At 43.4% G+C, this 15,799-nt stretch overlaps 1 protein-coding gene across 1 annotated transcript in view; it reads right to left on the reverse strand.

Annotated features, from left to right (window-relative positions):
* The window catches only part of EFHD2 (EF-hand domain family member D2), a 30,033-nt gene extending 21,575 nt beyond the window's left edge, over nucleotides 1–8,458 (reverse strand). The window contains exon 1 of the mRNA XM_089688887.1: nucleotides 8,222–8,458. Coding sequence (XP_089545013.1) covers nucleotides 8,222–8,439 — 218 coding nt within the window. The 5' untranslated portion in view covers nucleotides 8,440–8,458. The remainder of the gene's footprint in view (nucleotides 1–8,221) is intronic.
* Nucleotides 8,459–15,799: the final 7,341 nt, after the last annotated feature.

Here is a 15,799-nt window from a genome sequence, read left to right on the forward strand (position 1 = left end):
TGAGCCAATGAGGAGAGGGAGGGGGCAGGCCGAGATGCAGGTCTGTGTGTGAATGGACCCACAGGGCAGCTGTTCAAGAGCAATCTGCTTGCTGTGGGGTCACTTGGCTGGAGGGAGGGGCTTGAAGTGCCGGCAAGGGACCCAGAGAAGAGGACGATTAGGGCTGCTCTGTGCAAAGTCACCACACACAGCAGGTAAGTATGAAATGTTTATTAGTTTTTATTTAATTTGCCTTTAACATCACATTAAGAAAGTTTCATTGTAATTTTCTTTCAAGATCAAATCCATATTATTTTGATCTGTTGTGAGGCCCATAGACAGGTGCCTACTATGCCTATTCCATAATCCAGCACTGCCCATTGGTATGATTTCCTTTTACTTCCTCTCCTGTATACAGCAGTTATGAAGACCATACATGCTTCAATAAATTGTCAATTTCTCTTCCAATTGCTCTCTTCCAATAGGAATATTCGATCTATAGTTGACAATATATTTGCTCAATATGCTACACACAGAGAGGTTGATTTTGATTGATAGATAAAATACGGTCGCAATTTATCGGTCACATCTCCGTTTTCACCATGTAGTCGCATCGTCTGACCAAAATATCATCGCATCATCAACAAAGTATATCGGAGCTGTTGACCAGTGCAAAAGTATCAATAATTTTCTGCCCTGGCTGATCGTCTCAGTTTGATCGAATCCGATAGTCTAAATCAATCAGAAGTTGTGGCTATTCAATTGCAGATGTGGTTGTTTTCAATCAAATCACACATCAATTGTATAAAAAGACTTGCACATGCAGTTGTTCCAGATCTTAATAAATGAGGTAAAGCTTCACTTCGTAAAAAATATTTAATCACATGCAAGGAAAATTAAAAAAAAAAAAACAGAATTTTTGCTTGCATATGATTGGATGATGAAAGTCAGCAGAACTTTCCCTCATTTACAAAGCACTGGAGCAATTGCACATGCAATGTGCACAGTCTGTTTGACTTTAGTAAATCAACCTCAATGTGTTCGCAACTTAAAAATCACACTATTCCTAGAAGAAAACATTTAAACAAGATTTTATATGTTCCTATTCTTTGATCATACTGTGACTGATTTTTATCATAGCAGTCACAAAACAGGATACTGGTTGGTAGGGAGGTAGGTAGGAAATTGTTATCTGTTAGCATTATTATATCAACAAATTCCAAAGGTTGTAATTAAATCCTCTTCTTGTTGAGTCACCCACTGGCGCCCCTGGCTCCTCCCCCCTGTCAAGTGGGCGGCACAGTGGCTTAGTGGTTAGCACGTCTGCCTTGCAGTAAATGGGTCATGGGTTCGATTCCTGACCATGGCGCCTCCTGCATGGAGTTTGCATGTTCTCCCTGTGCTTGCGTGGGTTTCCTCCCACACTCCAACGACATGTTGGTAGGTTAATTGGATCCTGTCTAAATTGGCCCTAATATGTGTATGTATGAATGTGAGTTAGGGACCTTAGATTGTACACCCCTTGAGGGTTAGGGACTGATGTGAATGTTCAATATACTGTATATGTGTAAAAGCGCTGTGTAAATTGACAGCGCTATATAAGTACCTGAAATAAATTAGCGCCCCCAATATTAGGCCTCTTGCTACAGGGACACTCAAGCAGGCTTGCTCCTGAGCCACACTCCTGGGAATGGACATTGTCCATTCACACACAGAGCTGGGAGCATGCGATCAATAACTTAAAATCGCAGGTTACAATCGTATCTTTGCAATTGAAAACCACTTCCCCGTGTGCAGCAGTACAGGTAGTTTGTTGACTATACATCAATTAACTCTTATAGGAAGAAATTGATGGAAAATATTTATTGAAGTGTGCATGGACATGGGAACTTAATCAGACAGCATATTTCAGCCAAGCAATAAAAAAAATCCTTTCTGAGCAGATTCCATCCTGTAGATTTGAAACATATTGAATAAACTGATACATGTCTACAGATTCTGTTACAATGGAACATTCTCCATTCAGAAGGCTGCTGATACACAGCCAACCATGGGAGACCTCCTTCCTCAATGACTCCATTCTATAGCTGGAATACATTGCTGTGGCTCTGCCTGTCCTTGTACTAAGACAAGCATCACACATATGACGAACGATGTACCAGCATCCCTACACCCAACCATGCAGATTTTAATTATTGGCAAATGATTGTTCTAAATGAGAAAAGATGGAATATAATTAATCGAAATAGTAAATGTGACAGCACATTGCAAAGATTTTGACTACAAATGTTTTCAAATATCAAATGGAAAAAAACCCCCAAAAAACTATATATATATATATATACACACACATACATATATATATATACACACACATACATATATATATATATATATATATACACACACACAGAGTACGCATTTGTTTTTCCCAGCAGTCATCGAGGATATCTCAAGGCGCTGTTCTATAGATAAACATTAGGCAGGGCTCTTTAATACACAACCTGTTGCTGAAATGCATTTGATCCGCTGCCAGAAAACCTTGTTGCGGCTGAGACATTTAATGCAGAAATATAGATGTTTACTATAGTGCTGCTTGAGGGCGAGCGGTAGCGTCATGCTGACAGATTATGCCAAACTGCTATGGAGAACACTGTCCAAAAAAGGTCCCTTGGGGCTCACCATCCATGGCCAAAATACAGTTTCTCTTTTGCCAGAGAATGTCAGTTAACCTATTGCAAGCCATAATGATGCCTATGGCCATAAATGACTGATTGAACTCCTGCAGCTTATCCAACCTCTTGACAGCAGCTGCTGCAGCATAGTACTGAGTGGCATAGCCATTTTCTACACACACATCCCCCACTGTGGTTATAAGAACATAATGGTATTAACCCATTCACTGACACTTAAAGCTTACATCATATTCCTGCTACAGGGAGACTAATAGACCTTATCTGCCTCCTGCTGATTCTTACAGTAGGGGGATGCTATTATTAGGATCAGCATTTAATTAAGTATTAGACTCCATTAGCGTGTGGGAGGCCCTCCCTACAAAAAAAAAAAAAAAGGGCCTTCACTTAAAGGAACTGGACAGCAACTACTGGCCATGAGAGCTGCCAATCACCGTCAAGAAGGAAGAAGAGTAATGGGAAGTCCGCAGGGGCACTATGAATGTTTTAATGGCAGTAAGAACGTGGTTAAAGTTAATAAGATGCAGATAAATAAAGCTTGTGTGTTGGACTAGAACTGGCGTCAATGAGAACAGAGCTTGTAAAAGCGTGGGTGCAAGGGAACCATGGAGGACTGTGCTGGGCTATAGAATGGGGGAGACGCTTTATATGGGCTAGCTGCACTCTTATTAGTAATACATTAGGTATGAATGTAGTACTGAAAGTAAGAACAAGGGCAAGATGGGAAGGTGCAGTAGGTATGAGGTTTGGTGCAAGAGTAATATTGGGGATAGCGCAACATAAGAAATGCTAAGAGTTCAATGGAAGAGGTTATTATTTGAAATACAGCAATTGAGGTGGGCGAGGTGGCTGTGCCTGAAGATGGTCTGAGGATGGTTACTGCTCTGTTGGGACAATTAGTGCCAGTGTAATATGAGCATGGACAGAACTGGTGAATGCAATGTAATGCGGGCACAGTAGCACTACAAGGGCGCAAAGTAGGACTAGCACCGCTAAAATATGAGAAAGGTAAGAAAAGGGGTTGTAACTAAGCAACATAGAAGCTTTTAATGAAAGCAACCCAGGTAAGGCCAGGAGCAGCCCAATGAGACAGGCACCCATGTAGTTAAAAGTAATCTGTATTGACAGAAAACATAGAAACTGCCTTTACGGAGGTCTCCTTCTAAAAATGCAGGTTGCCCTGCTGACACGCTGACTCTCCTACCTCAACACGTTGAATCAATGACCTGGAACAAGTGTACAGAGAATGACTTGACTTGCTGATCTGCATAACTGTTCTAGGCCAATGGCAGGTTGGTCAGCATAACAGCTGGTCCTCTAGTATTTCAGAAGGCAGCCCAGAAGGTTGATAGTCCCCATATTTTTCCTGTACGCAGAGCCAGGTATCAGGCATGATGAAAAGCCACAGTGACCAAGTGAAGAATCTAAACAAGATCTCCCATGTAAGCCTTGGTTGGTCTGATTCAACTAGAACGCTCAAAGTGCAAGTGCACCCAAGTAGGCTTACTAACAGAGGAAAAACCTGGTGCGCTTGGTCATCCCCAGGCTTCTTATACACTTTGGATATTCCAATAGTGTGACATCTCTGCCATGATTCCTGACTCCTGTCCACATGGGAGTTTTGAGTCTTCCAGTCTTCCCGTATTTCCAGTCTTGGTGTGTTCAAGCTTCTCCTGTTACATTCTCCATAATATAAAATGAACAAAAATCCAACATGGAGAAAATATGAGCTCCTCATTATGGCCACAGCATATACAGACCCCAGGACTCACCAATAAAGACCCAGAAAGATATAAGAAACAGTCAAGTAGATGAACTCTCAGGCATCTACCAATTGCTAAAAATGTAGTTTTGTTGGACGCAACCCTTTAAAAACTAGAGACTGAAATGTGCTACTACTAGGATTACATACAATGTGAGTGGAGATAGAGTTTTACAGTGTGACAAGGTTAAGAAAGTATTCCTGTTTTTACAGCAACACAGCCAGACTTGGTTCTAGAGTAAAGTGAGGATTAGCTGGAATGCAAAGCTATTAGAGTTTGGAGTTCATGCAAAAAGTAAGCAGTTGTGCCAAAGCAGGAAGACAGTTCAGGATGAAGGTATTAGACTGGCGCTGGTGCTGGAATTCTATTACGGTGCTGAGGTGAGAGTAATTATTAGGAAGTAGTATGATTCTGGGTGTTGGGGTCTCTGGGGTGCCAGACTGCAGTATGGAAGGATGGACATGACAAGTATGATGGTGAAATATAGTGTTGAGCAGGATGTCTGGGGTGCCAGACTTCAGTATAGGGTACTGGAATGGAGAGGATGGGTACAATGGTGGAATATAGTATAGGGCAGAGTGTTAAGGTGCCAGGCTGCAGTATGGGGTGCAACGCTGTAGAGGACAGGTATGGAGGGGTGAAGAGGATGGTTAGGTAGAATGTAATATAGGGCTAGGGTGCAGGGATGTAGACAACGGGTATGGAGGTGTGTAGAATATGGGGATGGAAGATGTAGTGGGGGTCTTTGTGGTGCTAGGCTGCAGTATGGGGAGGAGGAATGTAAAGGATGAGTAAAGAAGCATGGAGGGAAATAGAGAACTGATATGGAGGGATGTAGAGGACAGGTATGATGGTGGAATGTAAATCCAGGCGTCAGGAAGCCAGGCTGCAATATGGGGTACAGCAACATAGAGTTGGAGGGATAGGGAGGATGGGTGTAGAGGGATGAAAGCTGTAGAGAGGAGTTATGTAGGGATGGAGAGGATATAGATGATCGGCATGATGGTTCAATGTAGAACTGGGTGACAGGGTGCAAGGCTCTGGGATGGGGGATGGGGATGGAGGGGACAGTATGGAGGGATGCAGAGGATGGGTATAAGAAGGATGGAAGAATGGAGAGGATGGGTATAGAAGGATGAAGGGATATAGATGTTGGGTATAGAAGGATGGAGGGATGTAGATGATGGATATAGAGGGATATAGGAATGTAGAAATTGGGTATAGAAGGATGGAGGAATGTAGAGGATGGGTATAGAAAAATGGAGGGATGGAGAGGATGGATATGGAGGGATGCAGAGGATGGTATAGAAGGATGGAGGGATGTAGAGGACAGTATAGAATGATGGAGGGATGTAGAGGATGGTATAGAAGGATATAGGGATGTACAGGTTGGTATAGAAGGATGGAAGGATGTAGAGGACAGTATAGAAGGATAGAGGGACATAGAGGACAGTATAGAAGGATTGAAGGCTGTAGAGGACAGTATAGAAGAATAGAGGGACATAGAGGACAGTATAGAAGGATTGAAGGCTGTAGAGGACAGTATAGAAGGATAGAGGGACGTACAGGTTGGTATAGAAGGATGGAGGGATGTAGAGGACAGTATAGAAGGATAGAGGGACGTAGAGGACGGTATAGAAGAATTGAAGGCTGTAGAGGACAGTATAGAAGGATAGAGGGATGAAGAGGATGGTATAGAAGGGATGTAGAGGACAGTATAGAAGGATGGAGAGGACTGTATAGAAGGGATGTAGAGGACGATATAGAAGGGATGGAGAGGACGGTATAGATGGATGGAGGGATGGAGAGGACGGTATAGGAGGATGGAGGGACGGAGAGGATGGTATAGAAGGATGGAGGGACGTAGAGGATGGTATAGAATGATGGAGGGATGTAGAGGATGGTATAGAATGATGGAGGGATGTAGAGGATAGTATAGCATTATGAAAAGATGTAGAGGATGGTACAAAAGGATGTAGGGATGTAGAGGACAGTATAGAAGGAATGAAGGATGTAGAGAATGGTATAGAAGGATGAAGGGATTTAGAGGACGGTATAGAAGGATTGAAGGATGTAGAGGACGATATAGAAGGATAGAGGGGCATAGAGGATGGTATAGAAGGATTGAATGATGTAGAGGATGGTATAGAAGGATGGAGGGAATTAGAGGACGATATAGAAGGATTGAAGGATGTAGAGGACAACATGGAAGGATAGGGGGGCATAGAGGATGGTATAGAAGGATTGAAGATTGTAGAGGACAGTATAGAAGGACAGAGTAACATAGAGGATGGTATAGACGGATGGAGGGACATAGAGGATGGTATAGAAGGATGGAGGGATGTAGAGGAGGGTATAGAAGGGATGTAGAGGACAGTATAGAAGGATGGAGGGACATAGAGGATGGTATAGACAGATGGAGGGACGTAGAGGATGGTATAGAAGGATGGAGGGATGTAGCGGATGGTATAGAAGGGATGTAGAGGACAGTATAGAAGGATGGAGGGACATAGAGGATGGTATAGAAAGATGGAGGGATGTAGAGGATGGTATAGAAGGATGGAGGGACGTAGAGGATGGTACAGAAGGGATGTAGAGGACAGTAAAGAAGGATGGAGAAGACGGTATAGAAGAGATGGCGAGGACAGTATAGAAGGGATGGAGAAGACAGTATAGAAGGATGAATGGATGCAGAGGATGGTATAGGAGGATGGAGGGATGGAACAGAAGGATGGAGGGATGGAGAGGATGGTATAGAGGTATAGAGAGATGGAGAGGACGGTATGAAAGGGATGGATGGATGTAGAAAACAGTATAGAAGGATGGAGAGAACAGGATGGAGGGATGGAGAAGAAAGTCTGGAGAGATGGAGAGGACGGTATAGAAGGATGGAGGGATGGAAGGAATGGACGGATAGAGAGGACAGATGGTATAGAAGGATGGAGAGGACGGTATGGAAGGGATGGAGGGATGTAGAAGACGTTATAGAAGGATGGAGGATGGAGAGGACGGTATAGAAGGGATGGAGAGGACAGTATAAGAGAAGATGGGATAGAGGAATGGAGAGGTTGGTATAGAGGGGGTGGAGGAGATGGTATAGAAGGATGGAGGGATGGAGATGACGGCATGGAGGAATGGAGGGGACAGGATGGAGAGGACGGTATGGAGGGATGGAGAGGATGGGATAGAGGGATGGTATAGAAGGATATTGGGATGGAGGGATGGAGAGGACAGGGATGATGGTGGAATGGGGAGGTTCGGGGATGGGGTGCAGGGATGAAATTGTCAGGTATGATGGTGGTAGATAGAGTCAGTATAGATATGGATGGAGATGACGGTAGAAGGATGTTATTGGGGTACAGTATGGGGTATGTAGGGAATGGTGTCAGGGTGCAGTATGATGTATGTAGGGGATGGTGTCGGGGTGCTGTATGATGTATGTAGGGGATGGTGTCGGGGTGCTGTATGATGTATGTAGGGGATGGTGTCCGAGTGCAGTATGATGTATGTAGGAGATGGTGTCGGGCTGCAGTATGATGTATGTAGGGGATGGTGTCGGAGTGCAGTATTTTGTATGTAGGAGATGGTGTCGGGGTGCAGTATGATGTATGTAGGGGATGGTGTCGGGCTGCAGTATGATGTATGTAGGAGATGGTGTCGGGGTGCAGTATGATGTATGAAGGGGATGGTGTCGGGGTGCAGTATGATGTATGTAGGGGATGGTGTCGGGGTGCAGTATGATGTATGTAGGGGATGGTGTCGGGGTCCGGTCCTCAGGGCACTCACTGTCTGAACATCCCCTCCATGTCTTTGATCTGCTTCCTGCTGAACTCCTTGAACTCGGTGTAGGGATTGAAGACCCTCATACTGGGCTGCTCCCTCTCTCCGTCCTCCGGGTCCCCCATCCGCAGTCGCCGGTTTAGCCTGGATGCCAGCTCGTCCCCCGCCATCGTCTCCGTCCCCCGGCTGACACCTGTCGCGCTCACATCCCCGGCACCCGTCATGTGACCACACCGGCCCCGGCCAGATGTAAGGAGAGCCGTGATTGGAGCAGAGCCGGGGGCCGGACCGGGAGAGGAGGGGGAGGGGAGGGGGATGCTCAGACCACATCATCATCACCGGTACTACAGGGACCACAGCATCACTGCGAGTACCATCATCATCAACTACTACACCCAGCAGCATCATTATCACTACTACACCGATCATCACCACCTGTACTAGTGCAGGGACCACCATCACCATCAGGACTACTACAGGGTCCACCGCATCACTGACTACTATACCACCCAGATCATCATCATCACTGCTACACCGAGTAACATCATCAACACCAATACATGGGTCCAGAGCATCACTGACTACTACATAGACCACGACCACATCATCGTCACTGCTACTACATAGACCACATCATCGTCACTGCTACTACATAGACCACATCATCGTCACTGCTACTACATAGACCACACCATCGTCACTGCTACTACATAGACCACATCATCGTCACTACCACATAGACCACATCATCGTCACTGCTACTACATAGACCACACCATCGTCACTGCTACTACATAGACCACATCATCGTCACTACTACATAGACCACATCATCGTCACTGCTACTACATAGACCACATCATCGTCACTGCTACTACATAGACCACACCATCGTCACTGCTACTACATAGACCACATCATCGTCACTGCTACTACATAGACCACACCATCGTCACTGCTACTACATAGACCACATCATCGTCACTGCTACTACATAGACCACATCATCGTCACTACCACATAGACCACATCATCGTCACTACTACTCCATAGACCACACCATCGTCACTACCACATAGACCACACCATCATCAGCACTACTACATAGACCACGACCACATCATTGTCACTTCTACTACATAGAGCATACCATCGTCACTACTACATTGCCTACACCATCATCACCACTACTGCTACTACATAGACCACACCATCATCACTACTACTACATAGACCACACCATCATCACTACTACTACATAGACCACACCATCATCATCACTACTACTACAAAGAGCATACCATTGTCACTACTACATTGCCCACACCATCATCACTACTACTACTACTACATAGACCACACCATCATCATCACTACTACATAGACCACACCATCATCAGTACTACACAGACCACAAAGTCATCCCTACTACATAAACCATACCATCATCATCACTACTACTACTACAACAGAGATCACACCAGCAGCATCACTCCTACAGATAGCACTGATCAGTACTGCTCCTTCCATTGTCACACCAATCTATATATTACATTACTGAGGTCACAACGTCATTGTCATCATCACTACTACCCGTTATTACTACACCTACATCAGTATATCATGACAGAGTACAGCACACATTACTAGAGATGTACAAGACAGTACATTTTGCTTCTTTTTATTTTCATTCAGTAAGTAAATCATTTCATTTTGTCACATTACAGTGGGTATAGAGAAGAATCACCCCCTTTAAAATAATCACATTTTGGAATCTGAAATAAAGACAGACACAGTTTTTGTTTTATCCAGCTGTATTTACTTATAACATCAAAGTGAAAGATATAACACCAAACATGCATAAAAGAAAAAAAAAATTAAAAACAGAATAATTGAGTTGGAAAATGAATCACCCCCTCTTAAAATTGACCTGTAAACTCAATTAGGTGTAGCTAATCCTCTTCTCAATGGCGCACAAAGCCATTTGACTTTCAACTGTGATAATCAGTAGTCATTTTGATTAGCTCAGCATGAAAAGAGCTTTCCTGGAGCATTTCAGTCCCTGATAGAGCAACTGAAGCAAATAATCTACTATGGGTGGCAAACAGGGCTGGGGGCTTTTATTAGGGAAAGTAGGCAGCTGCCTATGGCTCACTGCCACCTAAGGGCACAGAACAGGTTGGCACTCTGTATGGGATGCTGCCATGTCATGAATGATCTTTCAGCTGAGGGCAGGGGCAGGGGGGGGGGGGGAGGACAGAGGAAGATGCCGAGTGTCTGGGGCCACTACAGCTCCTTCCAGTGTTCTTCTCAGACTCAGTCCCTTACTGCAAGTCGGCTGCTGATGATCACTGTGGAGTTCCAGCCCTTCTCTTTCCATTCATCAGAGAAGGTGGAGCTGTGCCTGCAGAGAAAGGTAATGTCTGACTCTGATGTCTCATGTCTGTGTGAGTGTGACCCAGCTGCCCGGCCAACCATACGTCACATGTGCAATGTGTCAGTGAGTGATGACAGCATCAGGATCCCAAAGCCTGCTGATCTGTGTTAGTGTTTGTGGTGGTGTGTTGTGTTGGATCTGTCACTGTGTGGGATCGCTCAGTTCAGCTGCCTGCTGTCACAGCGTTTTATCTCCCCCCCCATTGCCCGGGGAATTCCACCCTGGGATCTGTCAGAGTGTAGATCCATCCTCCTCCACTCACCCTGCCACTGCCAGCCACAGATACAGTCCAGCTGTAACACTGGGTTTGTCTTTAATATTGGTGCTGGTGGCATCTTATAGCACTTATTTTTTGCAAATTAAAAGAAATGTACCAGTTTCATGTTTTTCTGATTTCATGTTTTCTGTTTTAATTTTTTTTGGGGGGGGGGGGGGGGCACATGTATCTGGTCTTGCCCAGGGCACAGAATAGTCTAGCACCAGCCCTGGTGGCAAGGCACTGTCAAATGATCTCCAGGATAGAAGTTGTGGACAGGCACAAGTCAGGAGATGGATACAAAAAATTTCAAAGGCTTTATCAATGCCTAGAAGTGAAGTATATTATTAAGAAGTGAAAGGTATTTAGTACAACACAAATCCTCCCTGGATCAGGACATCACTTCAAACTGGATGAAAGAGCCAGGAGGAAACTGGTCAGAGAGGCTACCAAGAGGCCTACAGCAACTTTGAAGCAGTTGCAGGAATTGATGACAAAAGAGTGGTCATTGTGTGCATGTGACAATATCACAAATTCTCCACAAATGTGGCTTGTACGGGAGGGTTGCAAGAAAAAAGCTACTCCTCAAGAAAGGCCACAAGCAGTCACGACTGAGCTTTGCCAAAACGAACCTTGAAGATTCTGTGGCAACATGGAAAAAGATGTTCTGGTCAGATGAGAGTAAAATTGAATTCTTTGGCCTCAACACTAAACGATATGTCTGGTGCAAATCCAATACAGCTCACCCTCCACATAACACCATTCCTACAGTAAAGCATGGTGGTGGGAATTGTCAGGATAGAAGGAAAAAAATGGATAGCATCAAGTTCTTGAGGAAAATCTGCTGCCCTCTGCCAGAAAGTTGTGAATGGGAAGAAGGTTTACCTTCCACCATGACAATGACCCAAATCACACAGCAAAAATGAGCACACAGTGGTTGGAGGAGAAATAGGTGAACATCCTTGCATGGCCTAGTCAGAGCCCAGACTTAAACCCCATTGAAAATCTGTGGAATGAGTTGAAGACTGCAGTCCACAAATGGTCTCCAAATTTAACTGACCCTGAGCAATTCTGCAAAGAAGAGTGTGCAAATAATTCAAAGTCTAGATGTGTAAAGTTATTAGAGACCTATCCCAACACACTACAGGTGGTTCAACAAAATACTGACACAAGGGGGTGATCCTTTTTCCAACTCAGTGATTCGGTTTTTACATTTTTTTATGACATGTTGGTGTAATAGCTTTCACTTGGATGTTATAAGTTGCACTGAGTAAATACAGCTGGATAAAACAAAACTGTGTCTGTCTTCATTTCAGGCTGCAAAGCAACAACGTGATTATTTTAAAGGGGGTGAATCTTTTCTCTACCCACTGTATGTTATAAAGATTCATCATTTCAGAAGAGTACATATTCATTGTTCTGAATCAATTTGTATTTTCAGACGTTCTGTTATTCTCTTGATATTCTTGAAGATTGGCTATATCCATTTTTAACAATCAATATGTATTCATTCAATATGTTACAAGTTGAATTTATTTCCCCATTCTCCACCAACTTTGTTCAGCCACGCACCTACAAATTAAATGAATAGTCTCTCAAGATCAACCCCAAAACAAAAAGAATCTTAAGAGAATATTCACGCCATGCTCACTAGAATAGAAAAGAACAGATCCAAATCAATTTGGATCATTCATTATGTTGTTATATTATTTTGGATACTTCAAACATCAACAAAAGGCTCAAACTATTGCATCATGTTATCCAAATGAAACAAATACAAATGATATCGTTTTCAATATAATTTATTTCAGATTAGTTGAAATTTGTTACCATTGTGATTCGGATATATCTGAATCTCCAAATAACAAATAATAAGTTTAGTCTGAATTTTGATGGGCAGAACAGTGGCTAAACAGTTCGCACTTCCGCCTGGCAGTACAAGGGTCGTTGGTTTGAACAACCATGGCACTGCCTGGAGTTTGCATGTTTTCCCTGTGTGTGTGTGGGTTTCCTCCGGGTTCCTCCCACACTCCAAAGACATGCTGGTAGGTTAATTAGATCCCGTCTAAATTGGCTCTAGTATGTGTATGTATGAATGTAAGTTAGGGACCCTAGATTGTACACCCCTTGAGGGTTAGGAACAGATGTGAATGTACTATATATATATATATATATATACAGTTGTGACCAAAATTATTCAACCCCCAATGCTGTAAAGGGGTTTAGGGACTATAGTGTACATTTGGAATTGTATTCAGAATCAAATCCTACAAGGACGTTGTAACTACCCAAATGCAACTAAAATGACATCAATTGTTTATGTAATACAGTAGTAAATGGTTCTTATGTGGTTTCTTCATTGCCACAATTATTCAACCCCTTAAAGACTACCACTCTGAAGAACAGAGGTTCATACAGGTGCTTTCCATCAGGTATTGAAAACACCTGTGGATGTCACCGAGCAGCAATCAAGCATAATAAGCACCAATTAGGCAGCTTTAAAATGACTGTGATACTCAGCTCCTTCTAGACATTTACTGGTGTGGTTACAAACATGGTGAAGGCAAGAGAATGGTCCAGGAAGACAAGAGAAGAGGTGATTTCTCTTCACAGGAAGGGCAATGGCTATAAGAAGATTGCAAAGATGTTAAACATACCAAGAGACACCTTAGGAAGCATCATTCGCAAATTCAAGGCAAAGGGCACTGTTGAAACGCTACCTGGTCGTGGCAGAAAGAAGATGCTGACTTCGACTGCTGTGCGCTACCTGAAGCGTAGAGTGGAGAGAAGTCCCCGTGTGACTGCTGAGGAACTGAGAAAAGATTTGTCAGATGTGGGTACAGAAGTTTCAGCCCAGACAATAAGACGCACACTGCGTAATGAAGGCCTCCGTGCCAGAACTCCCAGGCGTACCCCCTTGCTGTCTCCAAAGAATAAGAAGAGTCGACTGCAGTATGCCAAAAGCCATGTGGACAAACCACAAAAGTTGTGGGATAGTGTTCTGTGGACTGATGAAACAAAATTAGAACTGTTTGGGCCCATGGATCAACGCTATGTTTGGAGGAGGAAGAACAAGGCCTATGATGAAAAGAACACCTTGCCTACTGTGAAGCATGGTGGAGGGTCAATCATGCTTTGGGGCTGTTTTGCTTCTGCAGGTACAGGGAAGCTTCAGCGTGTGCAAGGTACCATGAATTCTCTTCAGTACCAGGAGATATTGGATGGAAACGTGATGCAGTCCGTCACACACCTGAGGCTTGGGAGACGTTGGACCTTTCAACAGGACAATGATCCCAAGCATACCTCCAAGTCCACTAGAGCATGGTTGCAGAGGAAAGGCTGGAACATTTTGGAGTGGCCATCGCAGTCACCAGACTTAAATCCGATTGAGAACCTCTGGTGGGACTTAAAGAAAGCAGTTGCAGTGCGCAAGCCTAAGAATGTGACTGAACTGGAGGCCTTTGCCCATGAAGAATGGGCGAAGATACCCGTAGATCGCTGCAAGACACTTGTGTCAAGCTATGCTTCACGTTTAAAAGCTGTTATAACTGTAAAAGGATGCTGTACTAAGTACTAAGATTGAATGTCACTTGGGGGTTGAATAAAACTGATAATGCTGTGAGCACAGAAAAGACATTTGTGGTTATTTCATTATAACTGTTATGTTATATTTGTCTGACCTACAAGTGCCTCTTTAATGTAAATGTAAGCAAGATGACTGAATGATCAAAAGCAATGTCAAACTGGCCAAAACACTCAATTTCAGTGGGGGTTGAATAATTTTGGTCACAACTGTATATATATATATACACATACATACACATACACACACAGTTGTGTTCAAAATAATAGCAGTGTGTTGAAAAAAGTGAATAAACCTCAAAATCCTTCTAATAGCTTTTATTTCCATACACACAAAGGCATTGGGACTGCTACACATTCTATTCCAAATCAAAACATGAAGAAAAATATCAAATTTGTGTTGTTCCTCTAAAAAAAAAAACAAATTAAGAAAAGTGAATATTAGACTGTTCAAAAAAAATAGCAGTGTTTGTATTCTTCTTTACAAACTCAAACATTCACTATATAAACTGAAAAATGTTTGAAGATTTTGCTTTCCTTTGAATCACTTAATATTTAGTTGTATAAGCACTGTTTCTGAGAACTGCTGTACATCTGTGTTGCATGGAGTCAACCAACTTCTGGCCCCTGTGATCAGGTATTCCAGCCCAGGATGATTGGACTACATTCCACAGTTCTTCTCTATTTCTTGGTTTTGCCTCAGAAACTGCATTTTTGATGTCATCTCACAAGTTTTCTATTGGATTAAGATCCGGGGATTGGGCTGGCCACTCCATAACGTCAATCTTGTTGGTCTGGAACCAAGATGTTGCACATTTACTGGTGTGTTTGGGGTCGTTGTCTTGTTGGAACACCCATTTCAAGGGCATTTCCTCTTCAGCATAAGGCAGCATGACCTCTTCAAGTATTCTGATGTATTCAAACTGATCCATGATCCCTGGTATGCGATAAATAGGCCCAACACCGTAGTATGAAAAACATTCCCATATCTTGATGCTTGCGCAACCATGCTTCACTGTCTTCACTGTGTACTCACAGGTAACTTTAGACCTTCTTTGATCTTCCTGGAGCTGATTGTTGGATGAGTCCTTGCCATTTTGGCTATTCTTCTATCCATTCGAATGGTAGTTTTTCGCTTTCTTCCACGTCTTTTAGGTTCTGTTTGCCATTTTAAAGCATTTGCGATCATTTTAGCTGAGCAGCCTATAATTTGCTGCACTTCTTTATATGTTTTCCCCTCTCCAATCAACTTTTTAATCAAGGTACGCTGTTCTTCTGAACAATGTCTGGAACGACCCATTTTCCTCAG

This window comes from Staurois parvus, unplaced genomic scaffold (genome assembly GCF_062004578.1).
Source record: "Staurois parvus isolate SC_StPar_1 unplaced genomic scaffold, SC_StPar_1.0 ptg000458l, whole genome shotgun sequence".
NCBI classification, from domain to species: Eukaryota; Metazoa; Chordata; class Amphibia; order Anura; family Ranidae; genus Staurois; species Staurois parvus.